Raw genomic sequence first — 22642 nt, 5'->3', positions numbered from 1 at the left:
TGTATGTATGTATGTATGTTTGCCCAGATCTTTTAAACCACGCAACAGTATAAAGATGATGATAAGTGACTCTTAGGATGGTTTATTAAATGTTTTATGTACATTTTATCCCTGGATTCCCACGGGAAACCTCTTTAAAAGCTAGTAATAAACACAATATAATTATATTGTTGCAGATATTCTCCCACCTGGCGACGTATCAAGCTCATCTCAAGTACTCGCGCGCGCACGCCTCCGAAGAAATATTCAAGTTTGTATTTTGTTACAACGTTTTTTAAATAGCATAAGGACCAAAAATTACGCCTGGCATAAGATATAAGTCTCTACCGGAATGAGGAAGAAAACCAAGTGAAACTTTGGCAGCACAATCGAGTGTGCAATTACATTGTTGGGTAGAAAAAATGGCGACTGTACCAACCAATCAGAACTTGATAATCGGTCCTACTCGACAGTGGCGACATCTGAAATTAGCTTTGCGTTTTGCTCTACATTGGCAGATAAGTTTTTATCATCAAACTGTTTGCGCTGTAAATGGATGCTTAAACATTTGTTACACCTACCGAGTAGAGTGGCCGAGAGAGAATCCTCGACCGAGCACTCGGTCAATTGCTAGCCGTTCGTTGGCCGAGGATACTGTCTCACCATTCTACTCGGTAGGAGTAACAAGGGTACTATGAATAAATGTGCCCTCTCAGAGTGACAAACGCTACCTGAGAGTGATCAGTTTCTTCAAGACGAGCGGATGGTGTAGTAGTTTGTGACCTTGACTGCTGTGCCGACGGTTCCGGGTTCAATTCCTGGCCGAAGCAAATATTTGTAAGCCATATATGTATGTATTTGCTGTCAAGTCTTAGGTATTCAATGTATTTATCTGTGAGTCTCTATATTCATAATTAATGTGTTTCTTTCTGGTCAGGTTCCCGTGTCCGATGTGCAACAAGGGCTACCCGAGCAAGGAGCAGATGCAGGACCACTTCAACTACCAGCACCTCGGCAAGACGGCGCACAAGTGTCCCGTGTGCGACAAGGTATAGTGATCACCATTGATATAGTGAGGCAATAGAGAAATCGAACGAACGAGAGCTGTCATAGAACTTAATACGACTCTATCTCATATTAATGTTGTATTAATACAACGCTTAAGCGTACCGATTGCATTACAGAGTACCCGTATCACGAAAATTCGAGCTAACGTATAGAATCGAATGCGAGTGCGACAACTGTCAATTTTATAGGTAAAAAGTGTTCGAAAGTGCTGTCAAGTTGCCACTAGTCGTACTCGCATTCGATTCTATATTGTTCGTGATCGCCCTGCAGCTCTTGTTGATTCGATTTCTGTACTAAACTCTCCGAATTGTTTGCGTCAAGTTATATAGATAGTCCCAATATTATGGAATATTTATACATACCTTGTCATTTCTCGCCACACTTGTTTCAATTCTAAAATCTGTTGTCATTAATTTTCGAAGTAACTCCTAAAAACAGACACACAAACTCACAAGCCCTCTCTTTCCAGCCGATCGCATCCCGAGCCAACGTGGAGAAGCACATGATGCGAGTACACGGGGAGAAGAAGCAGCGCCCCAGGACGCACGTGTGCCAGCACTGCGGCAAGGGGTTCACTGTGAGTACAGCCGATGAGTACTGTGTACTCGTGTACTCAGTGGAGAAGCACATGATGCGAGTACACGGGGAGAAGAAGCAGCGCCCCAGGACGCACGTGTGCCAGCACTGCGGCAAGGGGTTCACTGTGAGTACAGCCGACAACAGAGACCCAATCCTTCTACCCAAAGTATGTCTTGAAAATCGCTTTGACCGCTTAGGTACGTCCCGGTGACCCATTGGTAAACAAATATATTTTTAATTGTGTCTGATTTCTCCGGATGTGAAGGGTTAAGCGATAAGACCGCCATTTTTACCTATGTGTTTGTGTATAGGTGAAGTTACATGTTTGTATATTAATAAATAATGTCTATCGGTCTCAGTATAGCTGAACAGATGGCGTTTTGATCACCCTAAAATATGGCGGAGACCCATCTATTTCTCAAAATAATATTGTCGTTTAAAATGAAAACAAAAAAAAGCCTTTTCAATCCCATCCTAACACAGATACTAATACCTATGTATATCCCACTCCACGAAAGACATCTGATACAAACTAAAACTACCCTTATTCGAATGTAATAAGGTTTCTGTCAGATGTCTTTCCCCGAGGAATGGGATATAGCTAGTATTCTAAATTAATTATATCCTTTTAGTATTTTACATAAATGCTGTATATCTCTCCAGGACAAGAAGGCTCTGACCCAGCACGCAGTAATCCACTCGGGCGAGAGGCCGCTGTCGTGCGACATCTGCCAGCAGAGCTTCAAGCAGAAGGCCTCGCTTTATACTCACAGGAAGCGGGTGCATAAGGTTAATATTGTACTTAATTAATTAGCCTTTTCCTTCACGTGTGAAATTGACATTTGTGTCCACCATAGAACAACGCGGACTCGGGTGACCGAATGGTCACCCGAGTATGAATATACTCAATGGTGTCCACAAATATATGTTAGTTTTTGGGAATAGAAGTTAAGATTTTTTATCTATTCGTGGCGGTAGTTAGCCTTCCAAACCTTAACCAAAACTAGGCACTATTGCTCATCACATGAATATCAGCTGCATTACAAAACTGCGATGTAGAAGGTCATACATGTAGGCATTTCGCATCCCTGCCATCTATCGATAGCCTTCGTTACTTGGTTAGTATGTTAGGATGTCACATAGCTCCTATTTCAGGATTATAACTTTGGTGAGCTTTTGTAACAAAGCTTCATTGATCCGTCATCGCAACGCAACAGTATGGCCTCTCTGGTACCAATCATCGTAATCATTATTATTTAATTTAAATAAATTAATTTCTGTCTTTCCAGGTGATTCCAGAGAAAAAGGTGGTCGAATTCATGGACAAGAAATAAGATAGCGCCACTGGACTCGCGCCCAGGCTGTCCAACATACGGAATAATCGAACACTAAATAATCAACATAAATTATATTGAGTCCTTCACAGTAGACACGAGGAAGGCCGAATAGGGCAAAGCCAAAAGGCCATGGGCTGGATATACAGGATGATGCAAAAATATTCATGTGGCCAACAAAGGTTCAATCGTATTTTTTTCGCGAACTTTCAATATGACCCGCTGAATCACCCCCTATTCGGCTTACATAACCACTTCTGCATATTGTATATTTACATCCTGTATATTTATAAGTATGGAGCCCCTTCAAAGAAGCTTGTGTCCAGCAGTGGACTATTCTTCTTCTTTCGTGTCAGTGAACATGCAAATTAAATATGTCCTGACCAAAAAGAAGCAACTTTGATAGCATTCTGGTTGGCCTGGAGTAAGTCTTCCCGTGTGCAGGTGGAAGGGCACAGAGGACAGGAGAATAAATGTTAGTCTGGGGGGCGGTACCACAGTCGCATAGGTTGGTACCGTGGACTATTAGGGGATGATGACTAATATGACTATGAAAAAACATGAAAATCAAATATATTCATGTGACATACCTACAGTCCTACATAAAAGCCCTTTAGACCTAAGGAAAGAGGAAATGTAGGTGTGGCATTGTATGTCTGCAATAGGATTTAGAATCTTCACATAATAATATTGTGTGAAGTTCAGATAGTTTTATCATAAAATGCCTTTTATTATACAAGTTAATTTTATTGTAAAATACTTATTTTATGATCGCTATCAATTTCTTTGTAAATATACATATTTTACTAAGGCCCTGTTCCACAATGTCTGGTTAGTGGCTACTTGTCAGATAAAACACATGCTGTCACCCTCTGTTATTATTTTTTTGACAGTGACAGCATGTATTTTATCTGACAAGTAGCCACTAACCAGACATTGTGGAACAGGGCCTTACTGTCTTAGTTTAGACTTAGATGCTATTAAAACTTATATTTCATGAAAATTAATATGCCTATTTTATTACATAAATAAAAGTATTAACTTTATAAATTAGTCTGTTGTTTTCTTTCACCCTTACGATTAGTAAGGGCCTTACCATCAAAACTTAGACACATGCTAACCGCTGTCAGGTGGCTGTCAAACGCCTTATAAATGTGACAAATGATTATGATTTAAAGACCCACTGAACTTTAATTTTTTGCTCGTTATACAGCAAATGTTTTAAACGGTGGTCAAATTAATGTTCAAAATGAGATGAATTGAGTTACAGTCCACGTACGGTTTAAACATTTTTTTTATAGAATTAAAACTAATTTCATAGGCACATAGACATTTACTCTCAATTCGGCAAGAATTATTATACTTTTAGCATTTCTTTCTTCTATTCGTTGACGACAGGTGGCGCTGGCTGCTTCTGTCAAACAAACAAAATAAATGAGGATTAATTTATTAATGTAAAAGCTTCATAAGTAGATATATTTTTTCATAGTAATATGAATGGATAGGCAGTTTGTGAGTTTGACAAGATACAAAAGTGTGCCAGATGGCCTATCATAGATTACAATATTATAACTGGTGGCCTACGCACCTGCACCGGGACGGCATGGCAAGAGATTTTAATTTTTACCGATGGTCATTCAACCGCAATGTTACAGAAATTGCTGTGACAGCAATATAACTGTGACCCTTTCAATATAGCTTTCTATGTCAGCTGTCAAATACCCACAACCACATACCAGGCTCTGCCTAGCTTAGCGGCGGATGGTCGTTTGTGAGATGTCCCCACATATTAATATTATATAGTACATTATATACCTGAGCATGCACCCTCCTATAGTGCCTGTCCAGTAGACCAGAGCGGCACAAGACCGGAAGAATTGGCGTACAAATAAGAAGGCCTATATCCAACAGTGGGCGATAGAAGGCTGATGATGATGTAGTGTAGATACCTGTGCATGCACCCTCCTATAGTGCGTGTCCCGGGTAGCCGGCTGCGCGAAGCGGCGCGCGCACAGCGGGCAGGCGTGCGCGCGCGCGCCCGTGTGCACGACGAGGTGGCGGGTTAGGACGCTCTTTTGCTGAGGAATACAAGGTTTTCAATAAGTAATTTAGTAATAATGAAATACAAATAATATATTTTAAAAGCATTTGGTACAAGTCGTACTCTTTGATTATATACAACCCTAGATTCCCCTTAGAAGAAGCCATTGCTGCCATACATAAACTGGGGCAAACTGCCCCCGTTACAAATTTCGCTCTACAGTGTCTATTGTGTCATCGCCGGTGCTACACATATTTGACAGTTGGCATTAATTTCGATTTTGTCCTTTTAAAATGCGTGTATGTGCTTTAAACGTGTGCAGAAATTACAAAGGTCGACTAAAAACGACACACAAGGTCACCTACCATCTGTAAGTAATGTATTAATATAAATAATTTAAGAAAGTAAATATTGATATAATTTTCTTCGGTGTTGCCAGTTTTTTCTTGAAAATAAATATACCAAAAAGTGAGTATAATTTATATTAACCGCTTGAATGTCCTATCGACACCCGGTCGACATGACAAGTGTACCATAAATAGTTTCGTGATTGGATTCTCAAAATTGAAATTAGGCACATACCTACCTTGAATTCATTAATAATGGATGGAATTTGCAAAACCTACGCATATATTAAAATCATTTTTTTTCTGCGCTTCTATGGTTGTTGGTTTTGGGATTTACGAAAACGAAAAAGTTTCGCTATTCTTTTGTCAACTGTATACCTAGATCATAATGTCTAAATATTCGTGATAGTTTCCGCTGAGGCGAAATGGTATTCGACAAAACGTAAACTTTTACACAACTAAAGCTATCATAATTTTTATTATAGGTACAAAAGGTAATTTTATCACTTACAGTTTAAATTCTAATATACATGTATTATCAGGATACCGAATGATCCCATTATAAGAAGCAAATGGGTAGAAATAATTAGAAAAAGCCGTGGAGAGGACTACTGGAAACCAGCAAAATCCACAGTGATCTGCTCTGATCATTTCCACCACAAAGATCTATATTACACAAAAAATCAGACAGGACTCCGAAGACTGAAAAAGGGAGTGTTACCGAGCAAAGTAAGATTCCCAGGCATTATTCTTATCCTAGACATTCGAGAGGTCGTGTCAAACTGGTCAATGAATTCAAAATAAATAATAATGCAACAATGTATACCCTTTTTGCAACACCTTTTCTTACCAGCTACCTACAATATTTAAATTCCACATTCCAGGCATTATTTGTATTACCAGCTAAGTCTGAAGAAAGCGCTAGCTCTGGCGAAGAAGCAGAAGCAATAAGTGAAGGATTTAGCAAACAGCCGGTTAGTTAGGCCTACAATTAATTACATTGATAAAGTTCTGTCATTAATATTAATACATCCTACTAATATTATAAATGCGAAAGTTTTAGCGTATGTGTGTATGTTTGTTACTTATTTACGTCAAAACGGCTGAACCAATTTTAATGAAATTTGGTATGGAGTTAGCTGATACCCAGGACACATAGGCTACTTTTTATTGCGGAATTCCCACAAGAAAACTATTTAATGCGAAGCAAAGCTGGCGGGAACAGCTACTAAATTATATAGGTAGCATGATAATTTTTTGTCTACAAGATTTTTTTTATCTAAATTTTTAGACGCCTTCCACATCAAATCAATATGAAAAAAAAACCACAGAAACAGATGACCAACCAATTTTTCCTTCAACTCCTAAAACATCAAAAGTAGAACAGACGGAAATTGAAGACTTTTCAGACTTAGATTCTGTTTTTGATACCCCAAAAAAGCCAAGTTGAGAAAACAGTTAAGAAAAAAAATAGCACTTCAGAAAAGATACATACTTAAAATTCAGTCGCTCAGGCGCAAAAATTTGCGACTCAAAAAAAAACTAGCCTCGTTCAAACAAATTCTTGAGACTTTAAAAACAGAAAGATATATTAACGATGACACTCATGACGTTTTGAGTAGTAACGTATTTGCTGCAGACTTGTATGCTAAAATGAAGAAAAAAATACAAGGAAAATCTAAAAAGCCTGCGTCAAAATACGAACCAGAATTTAGAAAATTTTGCTTGACCCTCCATTTTTTGTCGCCTAACGCTTATAGATACATTAGAAATAAATTTGAAACTTGTCTCCCTCATCCAAAGACAATATCAAAATGGTATGCAAATATTGATGGCTCCCATGGGCTTAACAGATGATGCATTTAAGATATTAGAAGCTAAAAGAAAACAGTCTAATGCTAATATGACCTGTGCATTAATTGCTGATGAAATGGCTATCAGACAGCAAAGGTGCTTTAACCGACAAACTAAGCAAGATGAAGGCCTTGTTGATATGGGAACTGGTCCTAATGAGAACCTTAATGTAAAAGCTTCCGAAGTTATGCGTTTATGCTGGTATCATTAAATGAGTCATGGAAATTACCAGTAGCCTATTTTTTTATTCACGGATTGACAGGAGAACAAAAGGCAAACATAATTAATACAATACTGAGCCGATGCTATGAAGTTGGAGTTGATGTCGTGTCTTTGACATTTGATGGACACAGTACTAACGTATCAGCAATGAAGGTACTAGGTTGTAATCTTCATGACCCTAAAAATCTCAAAACTTCATTTAAACACCCATGCGCTAATTATGAGGTGGCTGTCTTTTTGGATTTCTGTCATATGTTAAAGCTTATACGAAATCATTTCGAATTGAAAGAAACCTTTATGCATGAAGATAAGGAAATAAAGTGGGACTATATTAAGAAACTTGAAGAAATGCAAGAGCAAATTGGTTTGAATTTGGCAAACCGATTGACCAAAAAGCATGTACATTTCAGAAACTCCATAATGAATGTGAAACTTGCTACCCAACTGCTGAGTAGAAGTGTCTCAAAAGCAATTGAGTTTTGCCGACAAGAACTTAAACTTCCTGGTTTTGAAAATAGTGAAGCAACCGAAAAATTTATTGAACATATGAACAACATTTTTGATATTTTCAATTCCCGAAACTTCAGTTCCCATGGCTTTAAACGTCCAATTATTCCAATAATGAAAGATGAAGTTTTTGCGGAGTTACAAGAAGCCAAAGATATGATATTGAGTCTCAACATAAAAGTTTCTAGAAAAAGAACTTATAAAGAGCACCAAACCTCTAAGAAAATCACACTAAAAACTTGTACACCTATACTAAAATCCCCTTGCTTCACCGGGTTTCTTGGAGTTCTTGTGTGTATTAAAAGTTTGGAATCGTTATATGAGACTCTAATTGAATCCAACAGGCTGCGGTACTTGACCACGTATAGATTAAGTCAAGACCATATTGAACTGTTTTTCGGATCAATTCGAATGCATGGCGGACACAACGACAACCCAAATGCTCGTCAGTTCAAAGGCATTTACAGAAAACTTCTGTGTCACATGGAACTAAAATCAGCGGAATCGGGTAATTGTGTCCCCTTAGAGCACATATCTATTTTGATGTGTTCTTCCGCGCTAAAATCGATAAATGAAACCGCTGCTTCAACGCGGCCAGATGATGATGAGGCCGAAACCAGTGAACAGGAATCTTTAGGTGAAAACCTGGAACGTGCGTCACAATTGTTACACAACACACAGTTTTGGGAGTACAAAGAACAGGTGGTAGGATACATCGCTGGTTATGTCGCAAGGAGCTTATTAAAAAAAATCAAATGTACTGCGTGTATTGAATCCCTGCTGGCAAAAGAAAAAAAAGTATTTCACAAATTTGTAAGTGTGAGAGATGAAGGGGGTTTGGTGTACGCCTCACAAGATACGTACGATATTTGCAAAATTACTGAAGAAGTTATGAGAAAATATATGTGTGTACAGGATTTCAAAATGACCAGTATAATACATGCAAAGATAATGTACACAGTATTGAAAAAAAATGTAGGCAATAACAACTTCTTTGCTGTCACAACTGAGCATATTTGTGGTTCACTGCACCAAATAAATATAATAAGATTGGTGGCAGAAAAATATTTGATGATACGATGTTATCACATGTGTAAATTAGACAACTTAACCAGTAATGTAAATTCAAAAAGAAAATTATTTAAAAAGCAAATTCAAAGAGAAGGAAATTAATAACATGAAGAAGGTAAGGCAACCATAATTAATTTTATAGTAATAAAATAATATAATATATTAGATTTTAGCTGAAATTTGAAAAACCATCTAGAGTGTTTATTTTGCCATTTCTTCCCCTCAGTAACCGAGCATTTGTGAAATGATATTTTGACAGTCGACAAATAATTTTAATAAATACGCTGTAAAAAGCGAGTGGTGCGGTGGTAACTCGGGTGAGTCGGATAAATCATACTATTAACGTATTTTAACTTATTTAAATTTCCCTAAAAATATCACCACATTATTATGAATTTTCTACCAACTTAGTAGAATTTTACTTACGTTGCCACACTTTTTCATGCACTCAATGACATGACAGAAGGGAATGACAGTACAGTCACGTAAAAAAGTAATAAAATATTGGCCTGTTTACAATGTAGGCGATGTATGAGATGAGTCCGTCTAGGGTTGTAAATGGTCGAAGGTCGTACTATAAGACGATAAACAAAATGGATAGAATTTCAATATAGTATAATAATATGTCTAAACCGAACCGTGAAACTCAAAAAGTTACAGAATACATTGTGGCTAAAAAGTATAAAAGTTACAGAATACATTGTGGCTAAAAAGTATAGTAGGGACGACAAGGTAGCGGGTTAGTACGCTCTTTTGCTAGAAATTAAGGAGGAGGGTATCGGAACCGCATCGAAATCGGTTTAGTTAAACGCGAGATAATCGCGTCATGAAGATAAAGAGTGAGTGAGTGCTATTTAGCAAAGACTTTTTAACATTCTTAGTTATTTACATACATTTTAATACGATACTGAGAACCTCCTATTTTTTATGGGTGGTAGTACATAATTATGTAATGTTTCCATGAAATGCATTGTTTCCATGATATCAAATATAATAATATGTTGTATTTACCGAGAACACTTTATCACAGACGGGGCAGGCGTGCGTCGGCGGCTTCTTCTCAGAGTGGTTCCGCTTCATGTGACATCTGCACACAATTACCAATATTATGTTATATCATTGAAACTAGCGGTAGATTAGGCAAATGGTGACTTGCAACCATGGAATTAATAATACAACAGGAATGCGCACTGCACCAAAAAAACGAGCCGACAGAGATAGTCAGCACGGAGCCCTCCATCTCTTTCTATTTTTGGTGACCATAATTTTAGGTAATTCATGAGACATCACTTCTAATCTATCATGTCGAGAATAGGTGTCGATGGTCTCAAAGTCACCTATTATTCGAATAATTCGATTGCAATGTAGGTACGAATGTATTTTGGTGATATGACAATTAAGTAAACAGATGGGAGGGCGCCACCGCAACGTAAACATCGCCTCTGTATATCTTTTGATTTTAAAAATTGTTTTTAACATTTTCATAATGTAATTTTGAACAATATCTGTGAAGTTGCTTGTGATTGTGCGGCTCAAGTGTTGGTACATCCCAAAGTGTGCAACGAAGACGAGTTTTAACACAAATAGCTCAGTGTTTTAAAAAATATCAAAAGTGCAAAATATAAAGTGATACGAGTGTATTACCTTGCCAAAAACGCAGATAATATTGTGGAAGTGTAAATCGGAAAACAATTATATCCGTAAGCATTATCAGGGTGTCGGATTCTTGATTGTTTTAATTGATAGCAGCCGTTATCTGTTTGACTGTGAGTAAACAATCTAAGCAGACCAATCAGCTGCGCGGATAAGATCACGGCGCATGCGCATACGCTCGCAACATCACTCTCAAGAGCTCTCCGCCAGCGCCATCTAACGCATACTGGCTTCACTATAAAGTCTGCTTGCCCGCCACCTGCCTATGCATGCCTGCTACCTGCTGCTCGCTCGTTCCGTTCAATGACGATCGCTATTGCTCTAGTCACCTTATTAGTTTTGATTGGTAATCACAGATGTCATCACTTGTTCGGCCGAGACGATAAATGTTTTGTGATTGTGAATCTGCAAGCACATTTTTATAGACTTAGGTATAGGTACCAAATTCAAATGTTTTAAATTGTTCGCTTATTTTTTGTAACTGCTATTTTTATTTTATTTTTTATTTTTTTATTACACTTACCCAGGTACCTACCTATAAAGATTTTAAATCGGTTATGTTTATGTCCAATGCTTATTTGTTTGAATGAAATTGTTTTTAATAGTTAATAATAGGTACCTATTTGAGATGAAATTATATTTTTCTAAATTTTTATGGGAGCTATATGTACCGTTTTTACTTTGTGCGCCCTTTGTTAACTAGGTACCTACTGATTTAGATAGTTTTGTTTTTGTCACTTTAGTTAGTTATGTTTGATGTTCAATACCTACTAATTCCAGGCATTTGATTTTTGTTTTAACGTTTTTAGAAATAATATTATATACATTTTTATTTTAATTCAATTTACTTAGGTATTTTTATAAAATATTTTTTGACATATAGTACCTACCTGTTGTGTGGACAGTTTTATGACTCAGAATTTTAATCGAATTGTACTTATATTATAATATTCTTTTTTTGCAACATTTTAATAATTTTATTGTATTTTTATCATTTGTATTGGTGTCATTTTTGTTGTTATTATTTGGTAATTTTTTTTTTTTAATTTTCTTTTAAAGGTATCTCTTTTACTAAATTGTTGTTTTATAATGTGATGATGATGACTTGATGAGATGCCTGACTCTCGGGCCGTATGCCCGCATTGCCCCGGTTCCTCAAGGCAGTTTGTTGCCCCGCGGGGCTTAAATGTTCACATTAGCCGGGTACATAAGGACGTGCTCTCCCACCGGCCTCAGGCGACTGGCGATGACCCGCCACAAAGTCCACAATCAGCGCTGGGCAATCTTTCTCAATTACGCAGAAATGTTCGCGTGTTGAAACATGTCCCGAAAGGTGCGAGAAGTTTGGCGGCGAGTAAATTATCTCAATTAATTGAGAGATGTGTGCAGTCGAATGATACCGGTGATTGGTACGCCCTGCTTAGTTTCTCTTATACCTGCTTGAGAGTCCCATGCCCTGGCGATAAAAGTCGATCCCTGACCTCAAAAGTAAAGGCCAATATTTTGGCTAGCGATTTGGGCGACTCGCTTTCACAAAATGTGGCACCGTCGAATGTAGTGGTTGGCCACCGCGCACTTTACAGAGCTGTGGAAACCAAGGTCCATGATGGGGATCTAAGCGGTGCGGTAAGAATCCTCTTGTCTGACTGCTCCATTGCGGAGAACAACGAGGAGACATTAGAGGCTTTACGCCTCAAGCACCCGGCGCCTGGACGTCCTTTGAATTTCCCGCCTGAGCCTGCCTCGTCTGATGAATACCTGGTTGTGGAGGTGGGTGATGTTGCGCGTGCTATTGGCTCATTTAATAATGGCTCTGCGGCGGGGCTAGACGGTATTCGGCCCGAACTGCTGAAGGAGTTGACGTCGTCAGGCGCTGGAGACAACGGTGCCACTCTGCTGCAATCTATTTGCAATCTGTCAAATTTCCTGCTCAGAGGTTTGGTCAACAGGGAAGTTTGCCCGTTTTTATATGGCGCTTCCCTGTGTGCTTTAAAAAAGAAGGACGGCGGCATCCGACCCATCGCGGTGGGCAGTGTACTCCGGCGTTTAGTCGCCAAGCTGGGGTGTGCCGCGGTGAGAGACGTTATGTCCCAGCGTTTGCAGCCTCATCAGTTGGGTTTTGGCGTACCATTGGGCTGTGAGGCTGCTATACACGCGACACGGTCTTTCGCGTTTTCCCGCGATGGTTCGGATGACGTGATCATCAAGGTTGACCTCAGGAACGCCTTTAACACGGTTGAGAGGGACATAATTTTGGCGCGGGTTAGAGATCATACCCCAGCGCTGTACCCTTTTCTCCATCAGTGCTATTCGAAACCAAGTAATTTATTCTATGGTGATAGCCTGGTGGAGTCAAGGGTGGGTGTTCAACAGGGCGATCCTTTAGGCCCTTTGATCTTTAGCCTGGCCACCCAAGATGTTGTGGCTCACTTGCGCTCTCCTCTCAACGTGTGGTATCTGGATGATGGTACCTTGGGGGGCAGCCCAGAGGTAGTTTTGGCTGACATTGAGACCCTGAAACAGGGTCTCAGTAACTTGGGACTGTTCTTGAACACACAGAAATGCGAGCTGTTTCCATGTTCGGGGCAGCTACCTAGCGATACCCGCATGCGAGTGGAAGCCGCGGTCCCGGGGGTGAATCTGTTAGTCAAATCGGACTTCACTCTTCTGGGTGCTCCCATCTTTGCTGAGGGTGTTCCTGGGGTCATCCTTTCCAAACTCAGGAATTTGACAGACACTAAGCCCCACCTCAAGCAGCTCTCTGCGCATGTGGCTCTAACCATTTTGCGCAGTTGTTTGTCCATCCCAAGGCTGACATATACTCTTCGTACTGCGCCGGTCTGGCTGTGCGGAGAGGAGTCCTTGAGGTATGACAACATGCTCAGAGAGTTGCTTGAGAGTGTTCTCAACGTGGGGATGTCAGACCTCCAGTGGTCTCAGGCGGCACTACCCATCAGGCATGGGGGTTTGGGCATTCGTCGCCTTCAGGACATCGAGCTGCCGGCTTTTCTGGCCTCGGCGAGCGGGGTGTTGGAGTTAGTCACTCGTATCTTACAAGTCAATGGTGATGACTTTAGCATTCCGTTCGCTGAAGAGGCCTTGAGTCTCTGGCGTGCTCGTTGTCCTGGCTGTGATGATCCCGACTTTCCCGAGCGACAGCGCGCTTGGGATGAGGAGATCTGCCGAGTATCCCTCGATGGCCTCCTAGGGCATAGCTCGGGGGCTGAGCGTGCGCGTCTGCTGGCTGTATCCCGCCCTGAGTCCGGGCTGTGGCTTCACGCTTTGCCATCGCCGCACTTAGGGACTTTGTTAGATGACAATTCCTTGCGTGTGGCGGTGGCACTTCGTCTGGGCTGTGACGTATGTCAGCCGCATCGCTGTGTTTGTGGTGCAAACGTTGACGTGCAGGGGCGCCATGGGCTTCAATGTGTCCGAAGTGCAGGCAGAATCTCACGGCATCACGCAATAAATGATATCGTTCGGAGGGCTCTCATTTCTGCTGACATTCCGGCGGTTCTTGAGCCGCCGGGGTTGAGTCGCAGTGATGGGAGGCGTCCGGACGGTCTCACCTTGATACCGTGGGAGAAAGGTCGGTGCCTGCTCTGGGACGCCACATGCGTCTGCACATTTGCCCCGTCCCACGTGGGGCACACTGCTGGCACGGTGGGTGCGGCTGCCGAGGCGGCTGCACGACAGAAGTGCGTCAAATACGGCCAGTTGATTGCGGGTGGCTATATTTTTGTGCCTCTTGCCATTGAGACCACTGGGGTTTGGGGGGAACAGGGGAGGCAGTTCGTCAGGGAGATTGGGCGACGCTTGAGGAGCCGCGGTTTTGACTACCGCTCTGGGGCGTACCTGGCACAGAGGATCTCCCTTGCCGTGCAGCGCGGCAACGCAGCTAGCGTTATGGGGACTTTTGGGTCGGGTGCGTCCTGGGGTGGTTTATTTAGCTAAGTAAGTTGTGTTTTGTTTGTTTGTTTGTTTTATTTATTTATTTTTGTATTTTATTTTTGACGAAGCTAGGGTGGATTTTATGTTTAACGTTTAACAAATGGGGTGAAGGTAAAATTTGTATAGATTGTCAAAACAGGTTAACATTAAACGCAACTATGTACCTAAAACGTGTTTACTCTGTGGGTGTTCCGTTTACATAGTCTAGTAAAGTGTAGTTGATGAAAATAATAAGATTTCAAAAAAATATCTCAACCTAAGTGCTTCCGCCGGTTTTAAGCTTGATAAATTATCTTATAATACTCATATCTATCACCAAAAAATCAACAGCTCATAACACTTTACCAGCCTTATAAGATAACAGTCACAATAATACCTAATGATACTTAGGTATAAAATAAAACAAAAAGTTGAATGAAACAGGTCCTAATTAATGGAAAGTGGTGATTCAAAAGTACGAATGAATGGTCACCCTAACCATAACGTCTTTCACAACAGTATAAACGTCATCCGTCATCTTGACAACTTCGGTCTTGTCGTAAAGTATTTAGAAAAACTACCAATATTTTTTATGAAATTATTATTCATGCAAATACCAAATATTTCATTAAAATTACATGTTTATAATGATTTATAATAAATTTGTTTTTGAAAATGATATGATATACAGTAGTCTATGAGTTAATTTAATATTTTTTTTGCATAGCTCTCTTCGTACAAAATCTACTAAAGTTTACACAACTAAATCCTGGCAATTGTTAGAAAGAGAGGAAGGGCTCTGTGGTAACCCTCTCTATCGGCTCGCGGCCTCTTTCACTTCAAATATAAGTCTCAAGGTGAATACGTTAGGTCTATTTTTGTTTGCATCATTTTGGTGAGTGCGCATTCCTGTTGTATTATTACTTCCATGCTTGCAACAGGAATAAGTGTCAATACGCAAAAAAGACATGGCAAACTAACACTGACAACACGATGAATTTTTATCTTCATTGATTTAGATGTACTGACCCCTTAACATGAATTTTCGTAACGTGTCACTTGTTTAACGAATCGTTAACGTGAAATAGAATTCATAGAGTAATTTTGTATGAAAATATGAACAGCGCCCCTGGCGGTCGGTAGCAGAACTAAAATTTCCCTACAAAATTCATCGAGTAATTTCAAGTCACGTTCACGATGAAAATTCATGCTAAGGGGTCAGATTAAAGATAATCAACTTTTACCCGTAGTAAAGTTAGCTTATAATGAATGACTAGATTATCATCAGGAAGCACTCGGTTACATATCATTGGCCTATAAAATTGTTGTCATTAGTTGGTGCTAAATACATTAAGACTCACATGTGTTAATAGCTCACTGATGTTTATTGGATATACATATTTTTTTTTGGATGGATAAATTTTTAAGATTGTTCCAAACCGATGAAAATGAAATAAGGTTTGAAATATACCTGAGTGAGTTGGAGGAGGTGTAGGTGCGCGGACACAGCTGGCACGCGAAGTTGCGCCCCGCCGGCGGAGAGGGAGGCCTGGGGGAGGTAAAGTAAAAGAGGTAAGTATTTGTTCTAACATAATAAAACTGATAAAAGACGGTGACACGTAACTAAAATCAATTTCAGAATCATTTATTAAAAATTCAAGATAAATAATTACATTACCATGTTTGTGAAACTGTTTCTTTTTGTGTGCAATAAAGAGTATTTTATCTTATCTTATCTTACTACTAACATTGACGTTTATACAAGAAGAGAAGGGTGGAAAGTCCATAATACCCCAGATTTTTCACAAGAAGGACAAACAGTCTGAGGAATATTTTTCTAGAAATAGGAACTCACTTGTACGTAGCCGGGTCTCTATGCCGTTTCGTCTTCTTGAAGTGAATTCTCAGATTGTCCTGAAAAGTGAACAGCAAAAATATAAATTTAGATTAACTAACTATTTAACGTATCCTATAATGGCAAAAAATCGTAAGTATGGATGGATGATTATTACTCTTTATTTTCTATAGAAATTTCGTATTTAAACCGTTTTGCACCCTGGAAAACTCATAAAAGCTAAGCAATGCTCACGGGAAAAACTATTAACTGGTAAAAAACATCCCTGTATATTACATATAATTTTTTGTAGGTCTACATTAATTCATAGCATAAACTGTCTATGGCTGTTTTAACAGCATGCGGATTTGCTCACGCACGCTGGATTGCTCCGCATTCATATTCATTCGTGTAATATGCAAGCGAGACGTGGGGATATGGCGTGCAATCCCGCGTGCGTGATTAAATCCGTATGCCGTTAAAAACAGTCTTTAACACGCGTGACTCACTGTCTACAACACGCGTGACTCACTGTCTACAACACGCGTGACTCACGGGTGAGTTGAAGGCCACGTCGCACTCCACACAGTAGTAGTCCCGAGCCTCGTGCGCGCGCCGCACGTGCGTCTCCAGTAGTGACGCGTAGACAAAGGTCTTGGAGCAGCGCGGGCACGGGAGGAGGTTTGATGCGTCGTGGCGTCTGCCGGAAGAGAGAGAATGCTCATTAGATTAAAGCGACATTTACACGATGCAAATTTATTTTCAGTTTAGACCATACAAGTAAATTAATTGTATGCAACAGGCAAGAAACTTGCGTCGTTTCTTTATAACGGACACAGAGATACAACACATGGTAGCAAATATTTAAGGCTGTAACTAGGGCTAGCTTGTGTTGTAATGTGAAAAAAAGTATGTTATGTTTAATAGTGTCTTTCCAAAATTGTAAATACAAAAAACGGAAGTTTATAGCGGATATGAAGCGATGGTTCTAAATTATATCTACTAGATATTAGTAGGTATACGAGAGCAGGCGACGTGGCGTCAAGGGAGGGAGGATAGTTGGTAGAGTTGTTACGGACATATAGTAGATAATACAATGTAAAGTTGCAAATATGTAGGCAGTAACAAGGGTTCACTAGCGGTGTCATGTAAAAAGTAATATATGTTAAAGAGCGTTTTTCCCATAAAAATCAAACAATGAAAATGAACGTTTCTAGGTGAAATGAAATTCTAGATTCTACTACTACATAGATTATTGGGATGCAGGGTAAAAAGGGAAGAATTATCAAGAATAGCTATAAATTGACCAAGCAGTTTTGGAAAAGCAAAACAGCATTTAAACAATATAAGAAAATCTGGTCTGTGTATGTGTGTGTGTGTGTCTGTCTGTCTCTGTGTCTCTCTGTCTGTATGTGTCTGTGTGTGTGCTCACTTGACGTGCGCGCGCAGGGTGTCCACGGAGCTGAACACTCGCGAACACTGCTCGCAGCGGGGCCGGGGGCGCTGTGTGTGTGTGCGCACGTGCCGCTGCATCACTGTGCGCTTGCTGCGGGGTAAAAGGAGAAATGTTATTAAATGTTTTGTATATTTCCGTTGTAACATGAGCAAAATTTGAACTGGATATTCGAAAGGATACTTCTGAATGTGGAGAGAGTTCAAAATAAAATCTGGCGTCTGAACTTTTGTATTGTGGGTCGTGGTGCTAGCTAGTGGTACTCACTGGGAGGCGCTGGTACTCACTGGGAGGTGCGCGCGCAGTGCGTGCAGGTGTACACGCGTGCGTGCGCGTGCGCCGCGTCGTGGTGCTCCAGCAGGTGCTGGCGGGAGAGACGCACGCAGCCGCACACCTTGCACTGGTATCTGAGGGGAATTGCAACGAAATACTATGATAATTTTGCAGCGAGCGAAGCGGATCCCACGGGAAAACTTGCGGTTGACTATCGCGACATCCATCATGAAATGACCCTATCCTAATCCTAATCGTAATCCTAACTAATATTATAAATGCGAAAGTAACTGTGTCTGTTTGTCTGTCTGTCTGTTACTCTTTCAAGCAATAACTACTGTACGTGAAATTGGGTATGTAAGAAGAAAGAAACTGAATGGTTAGTGATACTGCTATGCCGGAAATCCCGGCTTCAATCCCCGGCCGGAGCAGATATTTTTAATCGGGTCTTGGATAGACCTGGGTACATTCCAGGCTCTGTCTATATCCTATTCTACAGGAAAAGATATAACCCTTATGACATTCGAATAAGGGTAGTTTATATCAGATGTCTTTCCCAGTGGAATGGGATATAGCTTGGGGTCGGATGGCCGTATGTGAAATCTCTCAACATATTTATATTATTATTGCCGTGGATCAACACATGGACTAATATGATGGTACCTGGTGGCGTGTGACTTGTGGTGTCCGCGCAGCGACACGGCGGAGGGGCAGCGCTGAGTGCAGATGTCGCACACGAGGGGGCCGCGCGACTGAAATTTATACGAAAATACGCGTTATTGACAAAATATTATGTATAGTTATGTCAGTAGTACAAAAATAAGGAATATTAATACCCAAATTATAAGAGGTCCCGACGCTGACATGTACCAATGTGTTATTTGAATTTAAGTCCAATTTATACCATCGCACTTACGGTGAAGGAAAACTTCGTGAGGAAAACATGCACATCTATCAACCCGCAGTGGACCACCGTGGTGGGAAATGATCCAAGCTTAGGAAGGCAGTTTAGACCTTGGGGATATGCACAAAGGTTCCACTCGAGAGAGCCAGGTGCAGGTACTTACACCCCCACAGAGAATAGAATAGAATAGTAACCTTATTACATTTGAAAAAGGGTAGTTTTTGTTTCCAGATGCCTTCCCCCGTGGAATGGGATATAGTTATATGATGGACGGGTCAGAGTTATATGATAGACAGATTACTAAGTTATAAGACGGACGGGTCACCTCGCTGTGCTTCTCCATGTGGTTCCTCCTCACGTCCTCGTGGTTGAAGGCGCGCGCGCACGGGGCGCAGTGTAGGGGGGCGCGGGTGTAGGCCGGGGAGTCGCGCTTGGCTTGGAGCTCTTGGAGGATCTGCGGGGGTAGGCAGGTGGGTTTAGTAGGGTTGGTTGTGAGGGTGATGGTCCACAGCGGCAGCGTGCCCAGCGTGGTGGACTAGGCCGAAACCCTTCCTTCATTAGAAGGAGACCCATGCCCCAGCAGTGGGGACGTGATGGGTCGTGATGATGATTGTGAGGGTTTAAGATTGGAAAATCCTATGTAAATATGTTCTGTGATTTCACCATAATGACAAATCTTAGACCAGCTGCCGCTTTAAAGTCATCTAAGTGTTATCGAAACGATATTGAATTCGCATCACAATACATAGTTGCAAGTGAACTAGTTTCTACATTCAATTCTGACGTTTGATCTTCGATGTACTAAGGATTCACGGTCGTTTCGGTAACGCTGAGATGGCATGAATATGGGTGCAGCTCTATTGTTTTCATTGAAACATTAAAAATCATCATCACCCCATAATCAGAATAGATGTTCATGTACTTGAATAAAGATGGGTCCACTTTAAACTTTGTTACATACAGTGCAACTTATTTTACGATTAAGGTAAAATATTCTTTATCCTTACAAACTTGCATTTATCTTAGCCATCTTACCTGTTCTTTAGTTAACTTAATAACTCTGTATTCATTGGTCTCCTGCACCATTCTGCTGCTGAATCCCTCGCGTAGCTCTGTCTTATTCTCTGTCACAGTCTTTACATTCTTTGTCTTCTTCTTTTGTTTTCTTTTCGTATGTTTCTAGTCTTTCTCTTGGATTTTGGCATCAAAATCTAAGTCTGAGGGTTCCTGTTTAATTTCTAAGGACGCTTCTTTAGGTTCATTTATTTGAGGCTGAAAATAGAAGTAGTAAGTTTATTAATTAGGTAAGTGTAATAATAGTTTTTGTGTGCCCTGGTACTACACACATTTATAACAGATGTCTGGCCATGAGATTAGATAGAGTTATGGATCCAATAGGAACAAAGCTACTGAACAATTATATTTGCACATAGCTAAGAAATATACCTATCCCAAAAGATACTCACTTCAATCTCTGTGGCATCTTTGCTCAGCATAGACAGTGGAGTGTCTTCATCATCAACATCATCATCATGATCATCAGCTGCAGCAGGCCCATCATCACCAGACTCAACTTTCAAGTTGCTCTGATCATCGTCACTGTACTCGGGATACTGTACTGTGTGTGTTTCAGATGCAGTGAAGGTGTGGAATGGAGGAATAGTATCTGGGAATACCTGAGGACACCATGTATTCATTTTATGTTCCTTCTTTATAATTATTCCTTCCTCAATCATTATCAAATAAATAAAAAAAAAAAACAATTATTATCATCATCATTTTGTTTATCTACCCTATGTAATCCCAAATAAGTTTCTAGTTTCTATTCTCTGTATGTACCTGTTTCCCTCAAATGGCATATGCCCAAGGTCCAAACTGCCTTTTACTCTAGCATTATTAAGGAATTATCCAAATTTTAACCTACAACCTCATTCCATCTTTTTGAATGGTGGTCTCACCTGGTTTGCAGATTTTTGCAGAACATAGTTGGCCTGCCTACACACTCGGGTAAATCTTGCCAACTTCCTCAGCAGACTACTGCAGTACAGGCACACTTTAATATTCACTTCATTGTGTAGACCCTGGAAATTTTCAAGAATAGGCTTGCTGCTTCAAAATTTTTCAATACAAAATGAAAGTAAGTGACGAAACGTCACTTTTTTATAATAAAGTTTTGAAGATAATATATGTTTTAATTAGGCATTTGTTTTCAGTAGTAGGTATATATTTTAAACAATCTTAGTACAGTTTTCTGAGAGGAAATGACTAGCAATATCAATAAATTAATCAGATAAGTAGCCGGTAGTGGGTGAATGACAATGGCCGAGGATAGAATACTGCTCCTTGGGAGAGGCCTAAGTCCAGAAAAAGTGAAGCAGAGACCTAATGGTTTTAAATAATCAGCTAAGTATCGATGTTTACTGCTGTAGATAGCCATGGATATTCCAGGTAGCCCTTCCTTATCCCTTATTCAGCAAGAGCCGGCGAAAAATTATCATGAATCCTATTGCTTTTGCAAATTTCACTTCACCTAGTATGCAGGGTTATGGTTAAGTTGGGTTATGTTCTGGACTCTGAGTTGATGTTTTTAGCATAGAGCCGGGTCGTTTAATGTTTGTACATGAAATAAAATAGCAAACCCCTTTACCTCTCCAACGATGTTTCGCAGCGCTTCTAACTCTGTGTTCGTCGCAGAGTTCAGCGACCCGCACGCCTGCAGGCACGCTCGACATACCGTGATTGGATTTATCGAAATATATCCACAATACACCTTCATTTCTACGATTTTATACGTTTTATCGACATAAATAAAATACAAAACAACCCGACACCAATAACGTAAACAATGAAATCAAAGAGAATATTTCGCTACTGACTGATGAATGAATGAAATGAACGAACGAAATGTAAAAAAACTCATTGCTCTGTCTATGGTACAACTAGTGATGTATTTTTCGATACTGTGATTACTCGAATAATTTATTCACTAAAATAATATTATCTGTTCTTACTGGGGAGTAACGCGTGTGAATTTGCCGCTAGGGGCGCTGGTGTCGACTGAGGTTAAGTGACATTTTACTTTTCATATAATTTGTTTGGCGGGCTTCGTGATAAATTATATTTTCGTTCATTTCCCTGTTGAAAAGTGATCTCTTTTCGCGAAATTATCGCAAATATGGATTATTTATCGATGAATGTGCACGCTTTGAAAGCTGAATTAAGGAAAAGAGGCGCATAAATAAGCGGTCTCAAAGAGCAGCTAATTCAGAGGTTAGTTTGTTTACTGTTTACAAACTTATTTTTTACGAAATGTATGCTTGTTTGCTTAGGTAACAGCTATGTTTTTGCTTTTTACAGATACCAAGACTATGACCGTAACAGTTACTTGGTTGTTAACGTAGAGGACAGCATCATACAACAAAATGATTCAGTGTATACTGTTGAGTGGCCTTAAGAAACTTTGTATAGCAGTGTAAACACTAAAAATGAAACTCCAGATCTAGATATTGTCACCAATGAGTAACTACTTTGGAATTTATGTACAGTGTACGGTGGCCTGCGCCTAAAAGTATACAGGCGGAGTTTTTAAAATA

The 22642-nt window shown here is 40.1% G+C and overlaps 3 protein-coding genes and 1 long non-coding RNA gene across 6 annotated transcripts in view; 2 read left to right on the top strand and 2 right to left on the bottom strand.

Moving 5' to 3' along the window:
* Positions 1–3376, top strand: part of LOC105389892 (zinc finger protein 723) — a 28497-nt gene extending 25121 nt beyond the window's left edge. The window contains exons 14-19 of one of the 3 annotated variants that reach the window (XM_048624070.1): positions 177–250; positions 917–1028; positions 1517–1549; positions 1676–1750; positions 2290–2415; positions 2916–3376. In XM_048624070.1, the coding sequence (XP_048480027.1) occupies positions 177–250; positions 917–1028; positions 1517–1549; positions 1676–1750; positions 2290–2415; positions 2916–2960 (465 nt within the window). In that variant the 3' untranslated portion in view covers positions 2961–3376. Of the gene's footprint in view, positions 1–176; positions 251–916; positions 1029–1516; positions 1751–2289; positions 2416–2915 lie in introns of all 3 variants that reach the window. The other 2 variants (XM_048624069.1, XM_048624068.1) reach the window with 2 other exon arrangements.
* Positions 3377–3573: 197 nt separating this feature from the next.
* LOC105380877 (zinc finger protein 879) lies at positions 3574–21911 on the bottom strand. Its single transcript, XM_048624267.1, has 14 exons — positions 21697–21911; positions 21008–21130; positions 20516–20725; positions 20085–20321; positions 19375–19503; positions 18809–18897; positions 18160–18279; positions 17852–17965; positions 16975–17119; positions 16441–16499; positions 16057–16134; positions 10014–10089; positions 4910–5038; positions 3574–3579 (listed from the first exon to the last, which is right to left on the bottom strand). The coding sequence occupies exons 4-14, from the start codon at positions 20133–20135 to the stop codon at positions 3574–3576; spliced, it is 996 nt and encodes a 331-aa protein (XP_048480224.1). The 5' UTR covers positions 20136–20321; positions 20516–20725; positions 21008–21130; positions 21697–21911.
* Positions 5234–7181, top strand: LOC125489166 (THAP domain-containing protein 5-like). Its single transcript, XM_048624038.1, has 4 exons — positions 5234–5371; positions 5891–6077; positions 6233–6322; positions 6640–7181. The coding sequence occupies exons 1-4, from the start codon at positions 5295–5297 to the stop codon at positions 6796–6798; spliced, it is 513 nt and encodes a 170-aa protein (XP_048479995.1). The 5' UTR covers positions 5234–5294; the 3' UTR covers positions 6799–7181.
* LOC125489167 lies at positions 5309–9569 on the bottom strand. The gene is made up of 2 exons (XR_007266779.1): positions 9429–9569; positions 5309–5369 (listed from the first exon to the last, which is right to left on the bottom strand). It is a non-coding gene; the product is annotated as an uncharacterized LOC125489167 (long non-coding RNA).
* Positions 21912–22642: the final 731 nt, after the last annotated feature.

The sequence above is a fragment of the Plutella xylostella genome, chromosome 11 (assembly GCF_932276165.1).
Source record: "Plutella xylostella chromosome 11, ilPluXylo3.1, whole genome shotgun sequence".
NCBI lineage: Eukaryota > Metazoa > Arthropoda > Insecta > Lepidoptera > Plutellidae > Plutella > Plutella xylostella.
This window is presented reverse-complemented; position numbering and strand designations above follow the sequence as displayed.